The sequence below is a fragment of the Dendropsophus ebraccatus genome, chromosome 12, assembly GCF_027789765.1.
Source record: "Dendropsophus ebraccatus isolate aDenEbr1 chromosome 12, aDenEbr1.pat, whole genome shotgun sequence".
Lineage (NCBI taxonomy): Eukaryota > Metazoa > Chordata > Amphibia > Anura > Hylidae > Dendropsophus > Dendropsophus ebraccatus.
Genome location: NC_091465.1, coordinates 89,609,192 through 89,633,227, shown reverse-complemented (window position 1 = coordinate 89,633,227; position 24,036 = coordinate 89,609,192). Strand labels below are relative to the sequence as shown.

Here is a 24,036-nt window from a genome sequence, read left to right as displayed (position 1 = left end):
CAGATAACCAACCCCCCAACCTAGACCTTTTACCTATCCTCCATATCCAACCCCAGCCCAGATTTCTAACAACCACCCATAACAAACCCCTTTCCGAGACCTTCTACCAACCATCCATAACCAACCTGACCTAACACTGTCCATTCCTTAACCAAAAACCCAGGCCTTGGAATTGGAGATGAGTAAAGCACGCTTTGGATGAAGCAGAAGCATGGGCTTTTCAGTCCTGTTGTCTGCTCTTTTCATGGAGAAGGAGAAGACAGCCTGGTGACCGCCTGGAAAACATGATTAGAGCCATAGGCTGTACCCCTTGTTTTCCTGGACTTTATCCATATTTTCCAGGGGTTTCCTTGGCTGTCTTCACCTTCTCCACAGAGCACGCAGACAGGGGGATTTAGAAGCCGATGTGTGTGCTTTGAAGCTAAATGAAGCATGCTTTGCTCATCTTTACTTGTAATGACCTTCTCTAAACCAACCACCAACCCAGACCTGGTACTGACCATTCATAAACCATCCACCATCCCAGACCCGGTACTGACTATTCATAAACCATCCAACATTCCAGACCCGGTACTGACCATTCATAAAGCATCCACCATTCCAGACCCGGTACTGACCATTCATAAACCATCCACCATCCCAGACCTGGTACTGACAATTCATAAACCATCCTCGATCCCAGACCTGGTACTGACCATGCATAAACCATCCACCATCCCAGACCTGGTACTGACAATTCATAAACCATCCACCATCCCAGACCTGGTACTGACTATTCATAAACCATCCACCATCCCAGACCTGGTACTGACTATTCATAAACCATCCACCATCCCAGACCTGGTACTGACCATTCATAAAACATCCACCATCCCAGACCTGGTACTGACCATTCATAAACCATCCTCAATCCCAGACCTGGTACTGACCATTCATAAACCATCCACCATCCCAGACCTGGTACTGACCATTCATAAACCATCCACCATCCCAGACCCGGTACTGGCTATTCATAAACCAACCACCATCCCAGACCCGGTACTGACCATTCATAAACCATCCACCATCCCAGACCCGGTACTGACCATTCATAAACCATCCACCATCCCAGACCTGGTACTGACCATTCATAAACCATCCACCATCCCAGACCCGGTGCTGACCATTCATAAACCATCCTCGATCCCAGACCTGGTCCTGACCATTCATAAACCATCCACCATCCCAGACCTGGTATTGACCATTCATAAACCATCCACCATCCCAGACCTGGTACTGACCATTCATAAACCATCCACCATCCCAGACCCGGTCCTGGCCGTTCATAAACCATCCACCATCCCAGACCCGGTACTGACCATTCTTAAACCAACCACCATCCCAGACCCGGTACTGACCATTCATAAACCATCCTCGATCCCAGACCCGGTCCTGACCATTCATAAACCATCCACCATCCCAGACCCGGTACTGACCATTCTTAAACCAACCACCATCCCAGACCCGGTACTGACCATTCATAAACCATCCACCATCCCAGACCCGGTACTGACCATTCATAAACCATCTACCATCCCAGACCCGGTACTGACCATTCATAAACCATCCACCATCCCAGACCCGGTACTGACCATTCATAAACCATCCTCGATCCCAGACCCGGTCCTGGCCGTTCATAAACCATCCACCATCCCAGACCCGGTCCTGACCATTCTTAAACCATCCTCGATCCCAGACCCGGTCCTGACCGTTCATAAACCATCCACCATCCAGACCTTCTAACTCTCCATAACTCCTAGTATTAACCACCTCTAAACCATCCACCAACGAAGAACCTATGAATTATAATCTCATCTGTTTACTAACCACAAACTAACCATAAAGTCTCAAGCCTTTCCCGACACTGTGGACACAATGTTAGCTGACCGCCACCACCACAGCCACCAGATTCTGTAATGGTGATAACTTTGTTTTGAGAGGAATTGGGAAGATGTGGTGGATACTCGTTCTGTTTGGAATGTGGATATTAGAGAATTCACCAGTAATTATAAGATAGTAATGTTCCGCCATATTTTTTCTCCCCCCCATCCCCATCGTCTGGTTCCATCAGTCATCTCTGTCCATCAGTCCATTTGTCAGCACCACAAAGATTAGGGGTGCTGGTGCCAGGCGGCCATCTCTTCTTCAGCAGAGCTGCCTCTCGTTCTGCCATGACTGGGAATCCCCACTGACACAGGAGGGTCCACAAGCATCAAACACAGGAAGTCCCTCCACCCAGCAGGAGACCTCCCTCTCTCTGAAATCGTCCTCGGACAGTCAGCCTTTCAGCAGCCCGGGAGATCTGGGTGAGGCTATCCTCGACAGTCCATCTACAGATGTGTGTGAGAGAGGGGGACAGGGGCTACATGGCTTACTGCAACCAGAACAAGAATGACGCATTAGAACTCCAGAAGCTTCTATGTAAAATCATGCTGGTATAACCTGGGTATCTCCTGTATATAATTATATATGTACAACTGGTATAACCTGGGTATCTCCTGTATATAATTATATATGTACAACTGGTATAACCTGGGTATATACTGTATATAATGATATATGTACAGCTGGTATAACCTGGGTATATACTGTATATAATTATATATGTACAGCTGGTATAACCTGGGTATATACTGTATATAATTATATATGTACATCTGGTATAACCTGGGTATATACTGTATATAATTATATATGTACAGCTGGTATAACCTGGGTATATACTGTATATAATTATATATGTACAGCTGGTATAACCTGGGTATATACTGTATATAATTATATATGTACAACTGGTATAACCTGGGGATCTCCTGTATATAATTATATATGTACAACTGGTATAACCTGGGTATATACTGTATATAATTATATATGTACAGCTGATATAACCTGGGTATATACTGTATTTAATTATATATGTACAGCTGGTATAACCTGGGGATATACTGTATATAATTATATATGTACAGCTGGTATAACATATATATATATATATATATATACAGTCAGTATAAGTTATACGCCTAGTATTAGGAGTCAGGCTGGTATAACCTGGGCATTGCTGGGCTCGGTTTCAGACCTTTGCAGTGGATACTCTTCTATATCGGCACATTTCCTGGTGAATAATGCAGGATGTGAATCAAAGTGCTGCGCAGATCCCGCTGAGCGCCGGCCATTCTTTATTTACTGCAGGATTGTATGAATGAGCCGCACTCCTCGGGGGATTCATTCACAGATCCTTTATATTACAAGCAGCGTACACTCCACCTGCAGCTGTAATAATAATACAGGACCGGGTAATTATAATAATTCAGCTCTAATATGCCACGCTATAACATAAATCCCCGGCGCGTTGCCTTCCCGCCCTTTGTCTTCCTCTAAGTGTGTGTAGCAGATACCATAGAGATACAATGACTTGTTGGATCTGACTGGTTCTGCTGTAGCCACTCTGTACCACAGTGTGTTATCTGAGGTTGTCACAGTCCCTCCCCCAGCCAAGACATCTCCAAGGTCGTCAAGGTTTGTTGAGATGTAAGATGTTACTACAAGTGATTGTAAATCTTCCTCGTCCTTCTCTCGTAGATTGCCATCACCCTTGCTTCACTTTCGAAACCGAGGCGGCATCCGAGGAGATCCCTCCGGAACAGACTGCCGGGTTGAAGAGTTTGTCTTCTCAGGGGTCCTCCATGTGTAAGGCGGTGGTCAGGGGTCTGAGGGGCAACCATCCAGTACAATGGGAAATTGCCTTCGACATCCAGAAGCTGCTCAGGGAACGAGAGAGCAGAGATGATGACGAGAGCGACTTGTGGAACGAGACGTTTCATCATCTGGCAGCCAAGTCCATCATACGAGATTTTGAGCAGCTGGCCGAGAGAGAAAGTGAAATCGAGCATGGTAATGAGAAGTGAAGTCCCTCACCCATAGAAGGCCGTCGTAATATCATCATATGTAGGCCTCACGCCCAGATGACCCCTGTTCAGGGCAATAGGCAATACTAATGCATTGTAGAAACTACTAGATATGAAGACTACAAGGGGTACGTGGGCTGGGGACCTCTCTTTAATATACCGTAATAAGTCCCTAAGGAGAATACCATTAACCCCATAATAAACATGGAATCAGTAAGGGTCACAGCAGAGGTGGAGCAGGGCCAAGCAGTGCTAAAAACCTCTGGAGAGGAAGCAGTGGGGTCAGTAAAGGCCCTGGGGTTTCTATACAGTGGTGTCAGTAAAGTCTAGGACTCTGGAGGGGGAGCAGTGGTGTCAGTAAGGGGTCAGGGTTCTGGAGGGGGAGCAGTAGTGTCAGTAAGGGGTCAGGGTTCTGGAGGGGGAGCAGTGGTGTCAGTAAGGGGTCAGGGCTCTGGAGGGGGAGCAGTGGTGTCAGTAAGGAGTCAGGGCTCTGGAGGTGGAGCAGTGGTGTCAGTAAGGGGTCAGGGCTCTGGAGGTGGAGCAGTGGTGTCAGTAAGGGGTCAGGGTTCTGGAGGGGGAGCAGTGGTGTCAGTAAGGAGTCAGGGCTCTGGAGGTGGAGCAGTGGTGTCAGTAAGGGGTCAGGGCTCTGGAGGTGGAGCAGTGGTGTCAGTAAGGGGTCAGGGCTCTGGAGGGGGAGCAGTGGTGTCAGTAAGGAGTCAGGGCTCTGGAGGTGGAGCAGTGGTGTCAGTAAGGAGTCAGGGCTCTGGAGGGGGAGCAGTGGTGTCAGTAAGGAGTCAGGGCTCTGGAGGGGGAGCAGTGGTGTCAGTAAGGGGTCAGGGCTCTGGAGGGGGAGCAGTGGTGTCAGTAAGGGGTCAGGGCTCTGGAGGGGGAGCAGTGGTGTCAGTAAGGGGTCAGGGCTCTGGAGGGGGAGCAGTGGTGTCAGTAAAGTCTAGGGCTCTGGAGGGGGAGCAGTGGTGTCAGTAAGGGGTCAGGGCTCTGGAGGGGGAGCAGTGGTGTCAGTAAGGGGTCAGGGCACTGGAGGGGGAGCAGTGGTGTCAGTAAGGGGTCAGGGCTCTGGAGGTGGAGCAGTGGTGTCAGTAAGGGGTCAGGGCTCTGGAGGTGGAGCAGTGGTGTCAGTAAGAGGTCAGGGCTCTGGAGGGGGAGCAGTGGTGTCAGTAAAGTCTAGGGCTCTGGAGGTGGAGCAGTGGTGTCAGTAAGGAGTCAGGGCTCTGGAGGTGGAGCAGTGGTGTCAGTAATGGGTCAGGGCTCTGGAGGTGGAGCAGTGGTGTCAGTAAGAGGTCAGGGCTCTGGAGGGGGAGCAGTGGTGTCAGTAAAGTCTAGGGCTCTGGAGGTGGAGCAGTGGTGTCAGTAAGGGGTCAGGGCTCTGGAGAGGGAGCAGTGGTGTCAGTAAGGGGTCAGGGCTCTGGAGGGGGAGCAGTAGTGTCAGTAAGGGGTCAGGACTCTGCAGGTGGAGCAGTGGTGTCAGTAAGGGGTCAGGGCTCTGGAGGGGGAGCAGTGGTGTCAGTAAGGAGTCAGGGCTCTGGAGGTGGAGCAGTGGTGTCAGTAAGGGGTCAGGGCTCTGGAGAGGGAGCAGTGGTGTCAGTAAGGGGTCAGGGCTCTGGAGGTGGAGCAGTGGTGTCAGTAAGGGGTCAGGGCTCTGGAGGGGGAGCAGTGGTGTCAGTAAGGGGTCAGGGCTCTGGAGGGGGAGCAGTGGAGTCACTGTATACTGATAGTGTGTGTGTGTATATATATATATATATATATATATATATATATATATATATATATATATATATATATATATATATATATATATAGATCCTATAGCCCCTGCTCTGCGCTCTGTACCCTGCACAGTAAGGTGATCACGGACGTGTCCGTTCCAGACATCTCTCCCCCCGGAGTCGTCGTCCTCTGTTCATTGCATTAATAATATATTCAGCCTTTTCTCAGTCAGGTCGGTCTCAGATAACAGAGGCTGAGAGACCGCCACTAGTGGCAGCAGTGACAGCGCCTCTATCCATACAGACAAGCAGTCACCTGGTAGCATAGAGGAGTGACATCCCCACTGACTGCTGCTATTATTCCCTGTTATCAGCCCTCTCAGGTTACAGGGAGGATGGCTGTAGTATTCTTCTATAGTAACTCCCTCCCCCATGATCATTATTACTTGTCACATATCTTTGTATGTGAGTGTGTGCCAGGAAGGGGGCGCCATTGTGATATAGAGACAGGTTCTAGAGGCGTCCCCTGAAATAGGGGAAACCCTACTGGTACGGATCGGGGAGCTTCCACAAGAGGAACAGATAGACGAGGAACCACCATGGAGGTGCATTTACTCTAGCTGTCATTAGATGGCCCTGTGGCCGTCACTATGGGTCATTGTAGCTGTCATTAGATGTCCCTGTGGATGTCATTATGGGTCCCTGTGGCTGTCAGTACGGGTCCCTGTGGCTGTCGCTATGGGTCATTGTATTGGTCATTATGGGTCCCTGTGGCTGTCATTACGTGTCCCTGTGGCTGTCATTACGGGTCCCTGTGGCTGTCATTATGGGTCCCTGTGGCTGTCAGTACGGGTCCCGGTGGCTGTCATTATGGGTCCCTGTGGCTGTCATTATGGGTCCCTGTGGCTGTCATTATGGGTCCCTGTGGCTGTCATTATGGGTCCCGGTGGCTGTCATTATGGGTCCCTGTGGCTGTCATTATGGGTCCCTGTGGCTGTCAGTACGGGTCCCGGTGGCTGTCGCTATGGGTCATTGTATTGGTCATTATGGGTCCCTGTGGCTGTCATTATGGGTCCCTGTGGCTGTCAGAACGGGTCCCTGTGGCTGTCATTAGGGGTCCCTGTGGCTGTCATTACGGGTCCCTGTGGCTGTCATTACGGGTCCCTGTGGCTGTCAGTACGGGTCCCTGTGGCTGTCATTAGGGGTCCCTGTGGCTGTCATTATGGGTCCCTGTGGCTGTCATTACGGGTCCCTGTGGCTGTCAGTACGGGTCCCTGTGGCTGTCATTACGGGTCCCTGTGGCTGTCATTACGGGTCCCTGTGGCTGTCAGTACGGGTCCCTGTGGCTGTCAGAACGGGTCCCTGTGGCTGTCATTATGGGTCCTTGTGGCTGTCAGAACGGGTCCCTGTGGCTGTCATTATGGGTCCCTGTGGCTGTCAGTATAGGTCCCTGTGGCTGTCATTATGGGTCCCTGTGGCTGTCAGTACGGGTCCCTGTGGCTGTCGCTATGGGTCATTGTATTGGTCATTATGGGTCCCTGTGGCTGTCATTATGGGTCCCTGTGGCTGTCAGAACGGGTCCCTGTGGCTGTCATTAGGGGTCCCTGTGGCTGTCATTAGGGGTCCCTGTGGCTGTCAGTACGGGTCCCTGTGGCTGTCAGTACGGGTCCCTGTGGCTGTCAGAACGGGTCCCTGTGGCTGTCATTATGGGTCCCTGTGGCTGTTAGTACGGGTCCCGGTGGCTGTCAGTACGGGTCCCTGTGGCTGTCAGTACGGGTCCCTGTGGCTGTCACTGTGGTCAGACTGTTCTGATATATAAGAAATATGCGTGTGAGGCTGCATATGGGGGGTAAAGGGGGGTCCGCCTGCCTCTCCTTTCTCCTCACCTGAGCGGCCCCCCAGGCCTGGATATTAATGTGACCTTTCCTATATTAGGATTTGTCTCCATGAAATAATCATATAGAAGGTAATAAGAGCCGGCGGCTGACAGGAGCGCCAGGAGGAGGGGATGCACAGTAATCTCCAGTCCTCCCAGTCACACAGTCATCCGGCATCCAGGCTTGCTGGGTGACAGCCCCTGTGAGCAGTAATGGCAGTCATATAAGCTCAGTATGTGTATAGGAGCCCCCCATTACAGGTGATGTCACCGGGGTCCCCGTCAGCTTTCTTCTTGTGCTTTCCTTGTAGGTGTTGGGCGCCGGTTCCAGCTGAACGCCATTCACGCCAGCAAGGCCTGTAATGTTATCAGCAAGTACACAGCGTTCGTTCCCGTCGATCTTAGCAGTAACTCCTACCTGCCCAGTGTGGTGGAATATGCCAACACAGGTAACAGCGCAACGCTCTGCGGGAACATGGCGCTCCACCTGCCACATCTCATGCCTCCACCCTCTCCGCTTCTCCACGTTTTCTTTGTCCTTCCTGTGGTTTTGGGCTTTATCTTTTTACTTTGCTTCCTGTTTGTGTCCCCGGTCCTGTCCCCCCCGTCTCCCGCCTCGTCCCCCGCCTCGTCCCCCCGTCTCCCACCTCGTCCCCCCCGTCTCCCACCTCGTCCCCCCGTCTCCCGCCTCGTCCCCCCGTCTCCCGCCTCGTCCCCCCGTCTCCCACCTCGTCCCCCCCCCCCGTCTCCCACCTCGTCCCCCCCGTCTCCCACCTCGTCCCCCCGTCTCCCGTCCTTCCGTCGTGTTAACTGTGAGTCTCTCGTCTGGCCCTCTCTCTCTCTGTCTTTGTCCGGAGGCCTCTCCCACTGACTGAGGAGGATGCCCTCATTCCCTGCTAGGTGCTGCTCTCAAACAGGGCTCTCAGCGCAGTCTGAGCTCCGGCAGCCGCCGTCTGCGAGGATTCTCCATCGGTCTGGGGCGATCACAGTCAACATGTGTGTCCGACTCATCAGACGATCGATTTTACAGTAAGAACATTTATAAGTCTTGAAGGAAATGTCCAGAGAGATCTGTAAATCTCCCCGTGTCTTCAGGTTGAGGATCGTCTTCCCGTCCAGGTCTCAGATTACGTTTACTGTCCCAAAAAGCTGTAAAATCCGGCGTATACTTTACCTCCCAGCATTCCCTGCATGACACGGTGTCAGCTTCATAGAATGCTTGTGGGAGGAGCCTTTGGCTCCACCCTCTGCTTTTGACTAACATGATTGGTGGGGGTTCCAGTGGTCGGACACTTATCTTGTATCCCATGGAGAGAGGATGAATCTGAAGATGGGAAACCAACCCCCGATGAGACCAAAAGATTACTCCTCTCCATTGCTCACTGCTTCTCCTATATACTGGCCCTATGGCCTCCCCCCTCCACATACACTGCCCTCTATGGCCTCCACATACACTGCCCTCTATGGCCTCCTCCTCCACATATACTGCCCTCTTTGGCCTCCCCCTCCACATACACTGCCCTCTATGGCCTCCCCCTCCACATACACTGCCCTCTATGGCCTCCCCCTCCACATACACTGCCCTCTATGGCCTCCCCCTCCACATACACTGCCCTCTATGGCCTCCCCCTCCACATACACTGCCCTCTATGGCCTCCCCCTCCACATACACTGCCCTCTATGGCCTCCCCCTCCACATACACTGCCCTCTATGGCCTCCCCCTCCACATACACTGCCCTCTATGGCCTCCCCCTCCACATATACTGCCCTCTATGGCAACCCTCCCCCTGCACATACACTGCCCTCTATGGCCTCCCCCTCCACATGTGCCGCCCTCTATGGCCTTCCCCCTCCACATGTGCCGCCCCCTATGGCCTCCCCCCTCCACATGTGCCGCCCCCTATGGCCTCCCCCCTCCATATGTGCCGCCCTCTATGGCCTCCCCCCTCCATATGTGCCGCCCCCTATGGCCTCCCCCCTCCATATGTGCCGCCCCCTATGGCCTCCCCCCTCCACATATGATGTCCCCTTTCTCCCATATCTAGCATTCTTTGGCAATCCCCTCCTCATGCGTCTTATGGCAGCCCCTCCATAATCTACTGTTACCTATGCCGCTTATAGTGTTCTCTATGAATCCATTTTCATGGAGCACAAACTGGTCTCCATATTACCACCCTAGTGTTTCCCCTATTCCTTCCTCCTCCTCTGTACAGTGTAGCTGCAAGGACCTGTGATGACCTCATCATGAAGGTGCCTGCGTACGTCTCTGTGCAGCCCTGACAGCTATAGGGCCCCATACACATTACCGTAAGCCGCATGCCATGATGTCAGCAGTTTGCAGTAATGTGCCTGCAGATCATTTCCAGCAGTTCCTGTAATGTAATGTAGGGCAGCGCTCACTTCATATGGATTCATACAGCTGGTATTGATATTGGGGCAGATGGTAATGTCAATGTCGTTCTTCCTCATGGCAGACGTTGATGAGAGCGCCGTATCACCCTGCACGACGCCCGTGTCCTCGGGATGGGAGCGCTGCAGCTTTCCACAAGGTGAGAGCCCTGATGACTGGGGACCACATAAGAGGGATGACAGATATGGACTGGGACCATGGACACCTTTCATTCTGTGCCGCATTTCTTGTGTCTTTCAGCCGCCCCTCGCAGCCCGTCCGTCTCCTCGTCCCATTCCCAGCGCTCTATAGAAAGTCTCTTTGCTGCCAGGTAAGTGGAGCTCGGATGAGAGTACTCGCTTTATTCTTGCAGGATTCCTCATTTGTTGCCTCATCGTAGGTTGACCCTGAATAAGACGAGACTTCTGACCCGAGCCGCCAAAGGATTTATGATCAAATCTCCTGGAAAAGGCAATGAGGAAAGTGAGAGCGAGAAAAATATTGACTACCTGCCCCTGGTGAGTGCCCCAATCCCGATCCGGAGGACTTCAGTCCATCCATTCTTTCCTTAGGGGGTTGCATGGGCTGCAGATTTAAAAAGGGATCCTGCCCCCCTATATCTCTATAGCAAACCCTTAGAAGAGGAGATCCTGCTCCCCTATATCTCTATAGCACACCCTTAGAAGAGGAGAACCTGCTCCCCTATATCTCTATAGCACACCCTCAGAAGAGGAGATCCTGCTCCCCTATATCTCTATAGCACACCCTCAGAAGAGAGGAGATCCTGCTCCCCTATATCTCTATAGGACACCCTTAGAAGAGGAGATCCTGCTCCCCTATATCTCTATAGCACACCCTCAGAAGAGGAGACCCTGCTCCCCTATATATCTATAGCACACCCTCAGAGGAGAGGAGATCCTGCCCCCCTATATCTCTATAGGACACCCTTAGAAGAGGAGATCCTGCTCCCCTATATCTCTATAGCACACCGTCAGAAGAGACGATCCTGCCCCCCTATATCTCTATAGCACACCCTCAGAGGAGAGGAGATCCTGCCCCCCTATATCTCTATAGCACAGCCTCAGAGGAGAGGAGATCCTGCTCCCCTATATCTCTATAGCACACCCTTAGTAGAGGAGATCCTGCTCCCCTATATCTCTATAGCACACCCTCAGAAGAGGAGATCCTGCTCCCCTATATCTCTATAGCACACCCTCAGAGGAGGAGATCCTGCTCCCCTATATCTCTATAGCACACCCTCAGAAGAGGAGACCCTGCTCCCCTATATCTCTATAGCACACCCTCAGAGGAGAGGAGATCCTGCCCCCTATACCTCTATAGCACATATAGAAGGAGCAGAATGAAGGACATAATAGAGTAGTACTAGAGTACATGGATTCCATCACTGGGGAGACTGATCAGACTGAGCTCAGACTTTTCAGGGTGACATCACTGTGGCCATTTAAGAATATAAGAAAGTGTAGAACTTTCCCCTTGAAGATCCCCTGGAATCTGCCCCTTCTGTGCCGATCTCCTTTGAATGACATATGGTTTGTTGCCCCCTGTAGGTCACTCTACAGTTGGCTTGTGGAGCTTTTCTACTGAACCAGGCCTTTGCAGATGCAGCCAACATCCCAATGGACAAACTCAAGTGGACGTCTCCATTTACAAGTCACCGTGCTGCTTTAAGCCCAATATCTCATAGCTCGTCTCCTTCACGTAAGGACCCCGGACTTTCTGCAGTGGGCACAGGACAGCTACTTGCCCCGGATGATGACTATCACACCACACTGAATGGGTTCAGTGAAGATGTCCACCAACAGCCCCGTACTCGCCACCTCTCCAGCAGCGCCTTGGAGAGTCCTTCCCGATCCACAAAGTCAGAGAATGAACTGGCCCTTCCTGTCATTCCAGTTCGACGCTTTTCATCTCCTGACAGTGCCCAAGACTCAGCCTCCATTCACACAGACAGTGGAGTGGGGTCAGAGTCAGATTGCACCGAGGTCCAGTCCTGGATAGAGAGTATTGAGGAGCAACGCAGATCGCATCCAGAAAGCATGATTTGGGCCACCGCTGTCGCTCTGGCCTGGTTGGAGAACAACTCTGCTGCCTACTTCATTGAGTGGGAGTTACTAGCGGCCAAGGCAGACCGGTGGTTGTGTAAGCAGAAGATCCCCGAAGGACGCACTCTGGCCACCGTCAAGTCCGCCGCTCAGCAGCTCTTTGTGTTGCTTCGACATTGGGATGAAAATTTGCAGTTCAACGTCTTGTGTTACAACCCAAACAGCGTGTAGTATCCAGGTCCGCAAGGGGAACGTCCTCCACCCTAGTGTCTGTGTGTTGTGGTATGGCTGTCTTGTGAAGAGTTGTATCAGTGCTAACAGTAGGGCGGGTATGAGGAGAGTGCTTCGCAGGTGGCACCAAACGCATTATTGGAGATGGAGGTGACCTCCTGGCTCTGATATTGAAGAGCTGCCACCTCTTGGGGAGATGTTAGCGCCTTCTTTAAGGAAAGCAAAGGTGTGCCACCAGGGGCCATGGAGGCTATTCACCCAGTCGGGGGCCCATTTGCATGTTGGTGGGTATGAAGGGCGCTGGTTACTCTCAACTTTTGATTACGCCCTTCTGTGTACGTCTATGTGGTGGTCTGCACTACAGCCCTTGCATGGTCGTTGCCCTTTTGTGCTCGTGGTGGTCTGTCCCACTGTTCCTGGTGACGTACCCATCTTCCCTGGTTCTATGGGGGTCTTCCAGTTTTGTAGGTGTGTATGGTGTGAAGTGTGAGCTCCAGGGTATAAGGGGGTTTGTCTAGTCCATGTATGTGGCACATGATACCAGTGGTGCCCGATTCTGTCTTCTCCGTGAGAATGTTCCGACTTTCTACAGCCAAGTGATATTCTATATACTGTGGTGTCCTTATTGGGGGTATATAACTAAGCAGGAATGTGGGATCAGCTCTATGCATGGGGTCCTGGGGTTGAGGTTGATTTTGATTAATATTTTCCTGTCTATGCGTTTCGGATGATGGTTTTGGAGGGGCGGGTTGCGTGGGTGGGTGGTGGGGGGGATGATTTTAGTGTTGGGCCTCGCCTGCTTCTATACGCTGCACTTCAGATCTACCTTCTCTTTTTGCGCTTTAGTACGTCCTGATCTGTGTGACGGTGCGTTTTGCGACTTCTTCCTTTCTCGCTACGATGAAGGATTCTACACAATCTGTCTTCCTGTATCACACGCTGAGTACACATTGTGACATGTCTGTAGCTGCACACGTGTGGAGGGTCATCCTGTCTCCATAGTAGGGTCATTGTGAGCAACAATGATAAGACAAGCAGTTAGCCCCACCCCCCTGACTCGGGGTGAAGGAGTCACGTGATCTCTTGAACTTCACAGAGTTTGGAGTACTTACAAGTGGACGTTACCCTGCAGTTCAGTGTTTTAGGGTTATCTGGGGTGATGGGTTCCCCTTCAATGGATTACTTTTACCAGTTCTTATTTCTCTGCCTGTTTCTGAGGTTTCACATTCAGTGAAGTCTTCAGGGGTCCTTATAGTCCCACCACCATGACCTCCCACAAGCTGGTGGTCACAGGGTGGTTTCATAGTGAAGTTTTCTTGTATTTAGGTTAAGGGGGGGCTCCAGATATAGGAATCACATGTCCTGCAGAGAGCCCTGTCTATCAATGGCTGCGAGTACTGTGGATCAGGGGCTGTAAGGTGGGAACTAAATCAGGACAGTCAGGACTCCACACTGAGATATTTTACCTGCACTGACACATTGTATTAAACAGGACAGGAGCTGCTGATGAGTTTAGCTCACAGAGCATTGTCTGCAGCAGTTGTAGCATACTTTTAGCAGTGAGATTGTTTTAGTCAGGACAGGTTTCTATTCAGGGACAGGAAACAGTGCACATAGTCTATGAGAAAGTTCCAGGACACTATGATTAAGCCGAAAATTCCTTTAAGGGGAACCCCCCTGGTGAATGTGCATCAGATGCTGTGTGTGCAATACGGTGCAGTATCCGCTGTGTTCTGTTGACTGATCCCGTCGTGTACATCCATGATGTCTACAGGACTAGTATATGGTGACACGTCTCTTGCTGCGCTGCCGTCCGGCCGCCGCCGCACCCTCGTGCCTTCTGGTCATGCAGTTTGGTTCTTCGACTGTGAGAGGATTCGGCATCAGGTATTATTATATTTTTGTCTGCATAAAAAAAAAAAAAGATTATTATTGTATCCTGAGATTTGTGTTCAGTAAAGTGATATTTTGTGAACAACCTGTGTGAGGCGTCTATTTATCTAACACTACACAGGGGTGGCCCATGGTGCTAGGTGGGCAGGGGTGGCAGGACCGCTGCGGCACTTGTCACAGGGCTCCGCGTGCTATAAGCCCTCCCTGGGTCCCAGCACACACCTGTGGTAGTCCCTGTGGTGTGGTGTAGCTTGAGAGAACAGGCAGACTACCTTAAGGTGGACCTATCCAATAAGTACTCTAACCATCCAATAAGGGCTCTAACCATACTCACGGTTAAGATGACCTATGCTGGCCGAGGGCACAGAGCGACACAGTAGTACAGGCCCCAGGTAAGGGTGAGCTGTCTGAAGTTGCAGCAGGTTAAGTCGGCGTAGTTGCTTCTTCTCTAGTCCACTAGTTTGAGACTGAAGCTCCCGGTGAACTCAGGGCTTGGTTAGAATAGGATAGCCCCTCAGTGTGGATAGGTTTCACATTCCCCCATCAGCGGTAGTCGTGCCCACTGTGTGCTAGCCCAACATGGCTAGCAAACAGGATCACTTGAAGAAGGTCAGCTTTATTGTAGAAACCAGCATGGGGCCCTGGCTGAATGGCCAGGCCCTGGGAAGGCACTCAGCAGGAACCACTTGTACTAAAGACCGAGCACATGGCCCACACTACCTGTACTTATAGACTTTCTGTTAGTTTTCTATTGGTGGAGAGGGACCGGGAGAGGGAGAAAGGAAAGTATCTTTGTATAGGATGACTTTTTCAGGGATTGGTGGACTAGCCAACTCTCAGCTGGTGACAGACATCTGCTGAGTCACATAGAGTTCCTTCAGCAAGTGCTTACAGTAATAGAAAATACACAGTGACATCTAGTGACCAAAATGTGGCAAGACCGTTACCATCCACAGAATACATGTATCTTCAGTGCCAACCTACACATACACAGAACCAATAGTGACACATGGGTTCCAGGACACCATAGATAGACAGACAGATAGAGTTGAGGGGGGATGAGCAGGATTCTATCAGGATCTATCAGTGTATGTTAACCCTTCACATATGAAACAAAGCACAACATTATATAAACATGAAAAACAAAGCAAGGCACTTGTCAGAATTCACCCAACCATAGCCCTGAATGGCTCCCGGTGGGACACTGCACATTGACTTCTGTTTCCTTCATTGGTTGTGTCGCTTATTCTGTTTTCCGACATATTTCTGGGGGATTAATTTCTCTCGTGATGCTATGTCATATTTTTCTCTCTCTCTCTGTTAAACTTTATATTCTTCCTGTTCTCTTGATACTTTCCCAGTTATATTAGAGTGACTGGGAACAACCATCATCTTCTGATCCCTCCTATTGATACTTCTGATCTCTCTCATGGTGTTCTGGTCCACAGCTGGGGGAGGTCAGATAGGCATCTTACAGCAGACGGATATCTTGGATCCATTATACCATAAGAGCTGGTGACGTCCCCTAAGTGTGGGGAGTCCATCCTTTAGTTGATGGTTGTACACAGAGATCCTAGGTTGAGGGGGCCTTACAATGAGTGACCTGATGGTAGTTGACTGGATCTTTCGACCCCCAACCTTGTCCTGGCTTTAGGCCTACACTGCTCTGCAAGTCCAGTCATGTTACCCTGTTCCAGCATTATGGGATCCCAATGTGTTGCCATTCTGCTGACACCCCTACAGGAGACGTTACGGTTATAGGATTAGTTCTGATTGTGAAGAAGCGGAGTACTGACCTTGTGACCTATAGGAACCAATCAGGACTCAGCTTCTACTTTGAAAGCTTTTACAGCAGGTTGTCTGCGAAGTGATTGGTTGCTATGAATAACACAACCACATTGTATTTGTTGAGGGCCCTTACTATAAAATCACTTTAACACTGGCAAATCAAGGGTTACAGACAGGTAGCATTACGCCAGAACTTGCCCGACCTTGGAGATTGTTCAGTCCGTTCATTAGCTGGCGAACCAGGCGCCTTCTATACAATGTCTCAGTAACGTCCCGCAGTCGTCTCTTCTCTCATCTCTGCTGGAATCTCAGAATTTGCAGATTCTACAGATCTCTCTATCTGCTGATCAAAGCGTCGGCCGCTGTGTGGCGACTATTTTTAATCTCGCTCTTTTTGCGAGGCGTCTGCCTGACTCATCCCTTCTGTTGTGTTTTTGCCGTCGTCGCAGTGTACTATTGTTATAAACACACAAGATGGTGCCGATCAGCTGCTCTAATGCAGTCAGTCAGGTAGTAGACATAAGGCAGACCCCGGCGTCTCCCTCCACCACCACCACCGCCGCCGGAGCTGTCAGTCACCCATCAGGCGCGGGGGCGTCCTGGTACAAAATGTTCATCTCGATTTTATTTAGCAACAGAAAAAAGTTGCAAAAATCTAAATTCTCAGGATACTGTAAAGAAAAGCTGTCGCCAGGAATAACTCCACGTACAGTCTGTGCAATGTGCCGCCAAGGCTGAACTCAGGGACCCACGATTACTTACATGTCCCCCAAAGTGCCAAAGGGTAACACAGGAACAGTCCACCCATCATAAACTATATACCGTCCAGTAGTCCTAGGGGGGCTCCCTGATACAGACTCTGCTAGGCCCCAGCCGCCTCCCATCCTAATGGCTCCCTGGGTTCTTCTTCAGGTCCAGCAACCTCCTCCTCTCTCCACATACCCACCTAGGGCCATTGTGTTTCCCCAGGAATATTTCCTGGCCCTCGCGTACACATCCCTCTGATCATCATTGCGTAGTGCGCTGTCACCCATAAGAGTCTCCACCTATTGCACCTGTGGCCTTTGTCCTGACCACTATCTCTCTTTAATGGCGGCCTCCTGATGATGACTCTTCCCTTATCCTTATGTGAGTTTCTAGGCTGATGCCAGAGGGAGACCAAGCAGCCTCTAAATCAGGGATCTAGGCTGCCTGTTCACCCCTCTCTGGCAGCAGCTGGCATTGTGGCAATCACCCCCTGTGTCGGTGAGAAGACACTATTTTCCCTAGATAGTAACAAAGTCAGAACCATAGGTGCTCCTCCCTATCATCTGAATGGGAGTCTGGCTGTGATTACTGCCATTAATTGCCCATTGGGCACTGTCCGCCTCTTGGTTCCTAAGCATAGTCCACAGCAGGACCTGTTCACACTACAGGCACTACAGCGATAAAAGAGCCACCATAAAACCTGTCCGCACAGGACTCTATTCATGGTTCTTGCCTGCAGCTGGTGCCTGTGCCCAGTATCACTATACCCCGATATTTCTGGGGAACCTTCTCACTTGGCCCCCATACAAAGGGATCTCGGTCACTGAAGGGTGTCTGTCTCTAGGAAAGCTGGGTGTAACCCCTATGGGAATTGTATTGGCAGCCATATTGGTTGTCACCCAGCATTCCAAGACACAGGGATAACTAAGAAGCAGATGAGTGGGATGTAAAGACGTGAGGGCTAAAGGCCCTGTAATGCTGGGGTGTCCATTGTTCAGACGCCTCTGGCAGTGAATCAGTTAAACATCTCCATAAAGAAAACAAAGAAGGATGAGAGGAGATCGTCAGCCATGAACGCCGGGCGCTGCCAGGTCCAGACAGGGTTAAGAGCGCAGGCAGAGGATGAAGCAGATTTACTGCTCGGCCTGAGGATGACTGCGTCCTTGAAAGCCGCTCAGGGGCCGGGAGGTGCCCAGGTATTTCCAGCATCAGAACACATCCACCATGTCAGCCTGATAATCCCGGCAGGTTTCCATAGAAACAGGCAGATCGGTGCCAGCTGCCTGCTGAGTACCTGAGATTGTGGCGGATACAAGGAAAAGGATGAACCTTTACAGACAGCGAGCTCATGGGCGCCATTAGGAGGATTCAGCGAGTCTTTACAATTGGATGCAGTTGATTCCTTAATATTATAGATCTCGATCATCCAAATCCTCTGCATCACATGAAATGGTGGAGGCACGATCCAGAACGCAGAAATTGTAGTTTGGGGTAATCCTTGACCAGGACTATGAGAGGAGCAGCCTCAGGCCTGCATACCACACGCCACCTGCATATACAGTGTCCAATGGGTGCACAAATCTGCCCTATTACTGGCAAAGCCATGTGGCCATTGTAGAGGAGCTTCATCCTCATGCACCGTGCAATCCCACCCCCTTACACCCTTGAGACTGTCCTGAGGCATGTCCACTCTGTAGGCTTAGGAGGCAGATATTATGGTGTCCCACCACGGGTGTTCCTTATATGGCACCTGTCGCAAAAGCCCTCTGCTCAAAAGTAAGGTGGTGATGAAGATATTTAGTGGTTTCACCACCAGATGCCAGTTTTTTTGCATGTAAGCTTGTATATGCATGATGCACAGCTGTAGTGAACACAGGGTTACTGTTTTCTTATGTGATCTTGTGGACCAATGGAGATGCTCCTTTTTTTCCTTTTGCCTATCTCTATACTTTTTCTTTGCTCATTCTCTGCTCCACTACTCACAGGGGCTTTTACACACCCTGGTAGAAAGTAGTCACTTGGTAAGAGGAAGTGTAGCGTCAGTTTCCTTCTGATTCTCTGGGGAGGAGACTTTCACTTCTGATAGTACAACTATATACACTATGCAGTGTTAGACCCCAAAAGGAGGATAAGGTCATCCGAGCCCACGCCATAAACCTCTCTAAACGGTGCAGGGCGGTATTCTAGTATAGAGGGACTGACCCGGATAGAGCAAAAGTATCATAACAAAAGTCTACGTATTCTATCTCGCAGCGCAGGTGGCACTGGATAATTTCGAACACTTAGCTTCTCTCAGGTAACCAAGACTGGGGCTTGTGTAACCCTGATGGGATGTGTACCCCAGCACTGCAGGGCAGATTTGGTTCAGCGACAGTATAGTCGAAACACAGGCACAAGTATCTCTCAAGTATCTCTCAAGTATTCTTCTTTCCAAAGTTCCAGCAGAGCACAATACTACACTGGGTTGGGACCCCCATGACAAACTCCTCTTCTCTTCACTGCTCAACACTAATCTATGCAAGCACCGCTATATCTACTATTCTTCTACCTCAGCACTTAAAGTATCTCTCAACACAGATCCAGTGAACACAAGTCTGTACCTAACCGCAGTAATCTATTGCCAAGCTATCTGGTATCCTAAGAGACTGTCTAGTAAAGCAATTATATTTATTTTACTGGGACTCAGTCATCATTACACCAGCACCTTCACCTACCGGCTATATTCTCCTTGGGTCATTTTCCCCTTTCTGTGGATGGCCGTACCGACAGTCCGCGTGGGTCATCTCGCCACTCCAGAGCACCGTGACAGCAGCCAAAGGGACCCATCACAGCCCGGCAGGTCACCGTCCATTAGGGGACAGTATAGCCAGCCACAACTAAAAGCAGGTACACCACCAAACCTGTGTGCTGAACTAGCACTGACGTCATGACATTTCCATCACCGGCTGAGCAGTACACCTACACCGACCAACCACCACAGAATTGGCGTCACTGGTCGAGTAGTAGAGCACCACATAAGGTCTTGTAGTTGGTCCCGGGATAGTAATGGTAATCACACGGTTCATTTCAGGACAGTTTTCTTTTCTATCCACTCTCTTCCCCAGCACACCATCCCATGTCACACAGGTCTTGCAGTAACCTAAGGTGGTTAGCAGTGGGTTAGGTGTTGGGATGTACCAACTAAGCACTTGTCACGGTGGGCAGGAGTGGTATACCCACCCCCAGTATGCTAACGCATTACTTTGAAGGATAAAATAGGTGTAGGTGCAGGACGGAGTAAGCACAGAGTCCAAGTTCTTAAACAAGTTGAACAGTTTACTAAGGAAAATCTTCAGTGCAATACACAGAAAAGCAATAGTTGGCAGTAAGATGCAATATGTTAAAAATATTTAGTCCTCCTAGTGGACAACACCGAGGACTTAAGCTGGGTACTTGAAGTATATAGATATAAGTAGGTTGTTGTGTACTTAAGCTTAGGCTGCTGGGCTAGGTTAAGTTGTAGTTAGGCTTGGTTTGTGTAGGGGGCAACCGAGGGGCCTTTCCCTAAGTAGTAGCAGAACTCTGTTAGGCCAACTTAGCTTTGTAGAAATCTTGATAGAAGGAGACTCCAGCCAGTTCTAGTGGCAAGAGCCCTGGCTAGCCCATAGCTAGCCACTCATGGTTCCCCGAAATGGTTGAGCGAAGATCAGTGGAGTACTTCAGCTTTATCTGCACTTTGCCCCACTGCAGACGAACCTTTCTTAGACCGTCCTGACTTAGTAAGGAATAGTCACCCCAGATGTAGGCAAGGTGTCCCTATGTGGCAGTCACCACACCTTTGGCTTTAGCAATGCATAATACTTGTAATTCACTAACTAACTAGAACTTCTATCTCTCACGCAGCTCGGCCCGCCCCCTCTTGTGCCGCTCACTATGCATATATCAATATCTATAATGGGCAGCCCGGAGCAACCACCTCGGCTTGTCCAGAATGCCACCTCCCGTGCTGCCCAGCCTGCCCTCTCCTGTGCTGCATAGTGAGCAGCACGGGAGGGGGTAGTCTAGGCAGCACGACAGGGGGTTGCTCCGGGTGGGCCAAGAGGGTTGCCCTGGCCCACCCACTATGCATATTCATAAATGCATAGTGAGCAGCACGGGAGGGGAGGAGACGGGCTGGGCAGGCGGAGCTGGTGCTCCGGGCCGTTGGGTGACGCCCCAAATGCTCCTAAGCCACTGATTAGCATGGGGGCAATTAGCGAATATCCTAAGAATGCGGGGGACAAGAGGAGAATCATAAACAGCCCTGCAGTCATCAGGTAGAGAACGTCTGCGGCATATCAGCAGGTTGATTGGGGAGAATCTGCTGATAGTGCCGCTTTAAGGATTGGTGGAACAGTAAAAATAATTACAATATTAACCCTTGTAATACCTTCAGCTGTGCAATAAGTAAGAAAGTGAGACACCAAGTGGCAAAAGAGTAGAAAGCAACCTTCAATCCAGAGCATAGTAATACATATACGAGAATACCTGACGCCAGGTTGGTCTAGTAAGTAGTGGCCCATCTGCTCTGGGACACTACAGTCTTCTCTGCCATACATGCACGGGAGGTGTTCCAATAGGGTGTATGCCAGCCACCGACCTCAGGCGGGCAACTTCATTCTCTTCAAGCAAAGATATCTTATCAACAGCAAGTGTGACTTATCTTGACATCTACAACAAGATTGTATGTAAGAAATAGCAGTGACATAAAATACAGCATGCATAACAATGTAGGGAGGAAGGGTGCCAGGTCCCAGCAGGAAAGATGGCAAGGACGGGAGGAGGCGGACCTATATATTGCCATATAACTTCCTATATGTGACCATATAACTTCCTCCAAACGAAACCCCAATAGGATATAGGGGGGGGGGGGGACAAACAATTATGTTGGGCCAGTTAACCCTCTATATGCTGCCGCAAAGCGCCCCAGCATTGCTATACACCTTCCTTATGCAGGTTGAGGTAACAGGAATAGATGGGACAAAGTAAGTGTCGGACACATGAGATATTTCTCAGCAGCTTTGCTGGTGCTAAGGGCTTTCTGGAGTCGCCATTCGCCATCATGTAAATAACCTGCAGGTACCGGATCAATAGCTGCACTTAGCGGGCTCAATATCACAGCTGGTAACCTCGCTATAGATGTCACATTGCGTGCACTCCAGTGTAAATGCCACCGACACAACGCTTAAAATCATCATGGTGTCTCCAGAGCTGGAAGGAAGGCGACGCACATCAGGATCAGTAAATAAGAGATGAGCGTTTCAGAAGTTCACGTATAATTAATATCTGCGCGGGGGGGCGGGGGGGGAGGTAATCAGTGACTGCACCAGACGGGGGGGGGGGGGGGTTTGTGACCATACGCGGGGGCCGCCAGAGGTGATAAACATGTAGAACAGGACATAAATTATCCGCACCACGCCCGGTATTATATGGATGATTTTCTTACTGCAAGAATTCTGCACGTTCTAAAGGGTTAAAAGTCTCTGCCCCACCAAAAGATTAAAGGCGTTATCCAATTAGGTAAAATACATGCTGACATCCCCCCTCCTGGAGACAAAAAATTCCTTCCATACTTGTCATTATCCTATATGTCTCTTTCACCCAGTTCAGAGCTGCTGCTTTTTGCCGAAGACACAAAAAACTGTACATGAGCTGCTCTCTTTGTCTCCCCCAGGATGGCTGATATAAACAATACACCGTGCGAAGCCGGGAGGGTAATTTGAGGTTGTATTACTTGCGACCTTACTGTGATTATCCCCTCCTCCTGTACAGAGAGCAAAAAACATCTGTCCAGGAAGCTGTTTACATGAGCCGTCTCGGGAGTGGGAGACAGAGAGAAAAGCTCATGTACAGTTTTTTGTGTCTTCAGCAGAAAGCAGCAGCTGGGAACTGGGAGGAGACTGATAAAGTAATGACATGTATGGAATTAATTGTTAGTCTCCAGGAGGGGGCGATGGTTCAGCATATACACAGATGGGGAAGAATGGGATATACTGTGTTGTCTCCTGCATCAGGCTGGACTAATCTAACATGAGCCCCCAGGTGAGAGCCCCCACCTAGGGTTGGGTGATGGGGCCAAAAAATAAAATCTAAATTTTACCTATCCCTGACCTTCCCTACAGTAACCCCCCCAGCAACCCGGGTAGGGTAGCACCACACGGCTGGACATCAGGCTGGAGGGTAGCACACTTGTCATGGTAGCCAGGAGTGGGACCAGCTGGCCACCCCTGGATACACTCGCTCGGCTCCACACACTATTGAGCCTTGTAGTTGCTGCTCTAGTGCAAAGCAGTGAGCCTTGCACAACTTCAGGTGTTGGTGCAAGTAATACCAGAGGCACAGGTCAGTTCAACCAAAAATACTTTACTGTATCGCTTTTAAGGACAGTACAAAATCTCACAACTTCTGGAATCCAAAAGCCTCTTGTTCAAGGCGGCCATCCCTCCCGTAGGCGGCAACGCTGATAAAGGTTCTCACCCGCTTAGACAGATGCTGAGTCCACACAATACTCATAGGAGTATTAGGAGTTGAGATACACTTGAGAATATAGCAGCTGAGTTGGATACACATAGGAATACGCTGGTAGCTAGTTAGCATTGGTCATTAGTTGAGATAGACTTTAGTTGTAGAACGTGGGTGACTTGGGATACTGAGGGCTACGGAATCGGGGCCTATTCAGACACAGTGGTTCAGCTGGGGCTGTTAGAGACCTGAGTGCAGGTCCACCTAGTGGAAGAGCTAGCTGCCTGGTTGACCCTCTAGGGACATGCTGGCAAGTTGCAGTAGAGACTCGGCCTTTGCACTTGGCTAAACTACTGACTCGCTTGGTACCTAAACACACTTTAGAATCTTTCAGAGGTAGCAGAAGTAGAGAAGACAGTCCCCCAGCGTGAATAGGCCAGTCCCTTCTATGATAGGGCAGAGCTCATGAGGTAACTAGCTCAGGGATTGGTTATACACAATCAGTAATAGAGACTATCAGCCATGCAGTAAAGCAGTGACACCTAGTGGTGGGAGTTGCATACTACAGACTACAGTCTAAGAGGTTGCACATAATACTGTACCGACCTATACTAGGCCCCCCATACTGTATACCCCCTCTGTAACTAGGCCCCCCATACTGTATACCCCCTCTGTAACTAGGCCCCCCATACTGTATACCCGCTCCCTCCTCTGTAACTCGGCCCCCCCCATACTGTAACCCCCTCCCTCCTCTGTAACTCGGCCCCCCATACTGTACACCCCCTCCCTCCTCTGTAACTCGGCCCCCCATACTGTATACCCCTTCCCTCCTCTGTAACTCGGCCCCCATACTGTAACCCCCTCCCTCCTCTGTAACTCGGCCCCCCATACTGT

General features: G+C 50.3%; 1 protein-coding gene across 3 annotated transcripts in view; it reads left to right on the top strand.

Annotated features, from left to right (window-relative positions):
- The window catches only part of VWA5B1 (von Willebrand factor A domain containing 5B1), an 80,802-nt gene extending 67,834 nt beyond the window's left edge, over positions 1–12,968 (top strand). The window contains exons 14-21 of one of the 3 annotated variants that reach the window (XM_069946836.1): positions 2,111–2,345; positions 3,625–3,936; positions 7,862–7,999; positions 8,451–8,579; positions 10,026–10,100; positions 10,202–10,271; positions 10,341–10,458; positions 11,509–12,968. In XM_069946836.1, coding sequence (XP_069802937.1) covers positions 2,111–2,345; positions 3,625–3,936; positions 7,862–7,999; positions 8,451–8,579; positions 10,026–10,100; positions 10,202–10,271; positions 10,341–10,458; positions 11,509–12,234 — 1,803 coding nt within the window. In that variant the 3' untranslated portion in view covers positions 12,235–12,968. The remainder of the gene's footprint in view (positions 1–2,110; positions 2,346–3,624; positions 3,937–7,861; positions 8,000–8,450; positions 8,580–10,025; positions 10,101–10,201; positions 10,272–10,340; positions 10,459–11,508) is intronic. The other 2 variants (XM_069946837.1, XM_069946838.1) reach the window with 2 other exon arrangements.
- Positions 12,969–24,036: the final 11,068 nt, after the last annotated feature.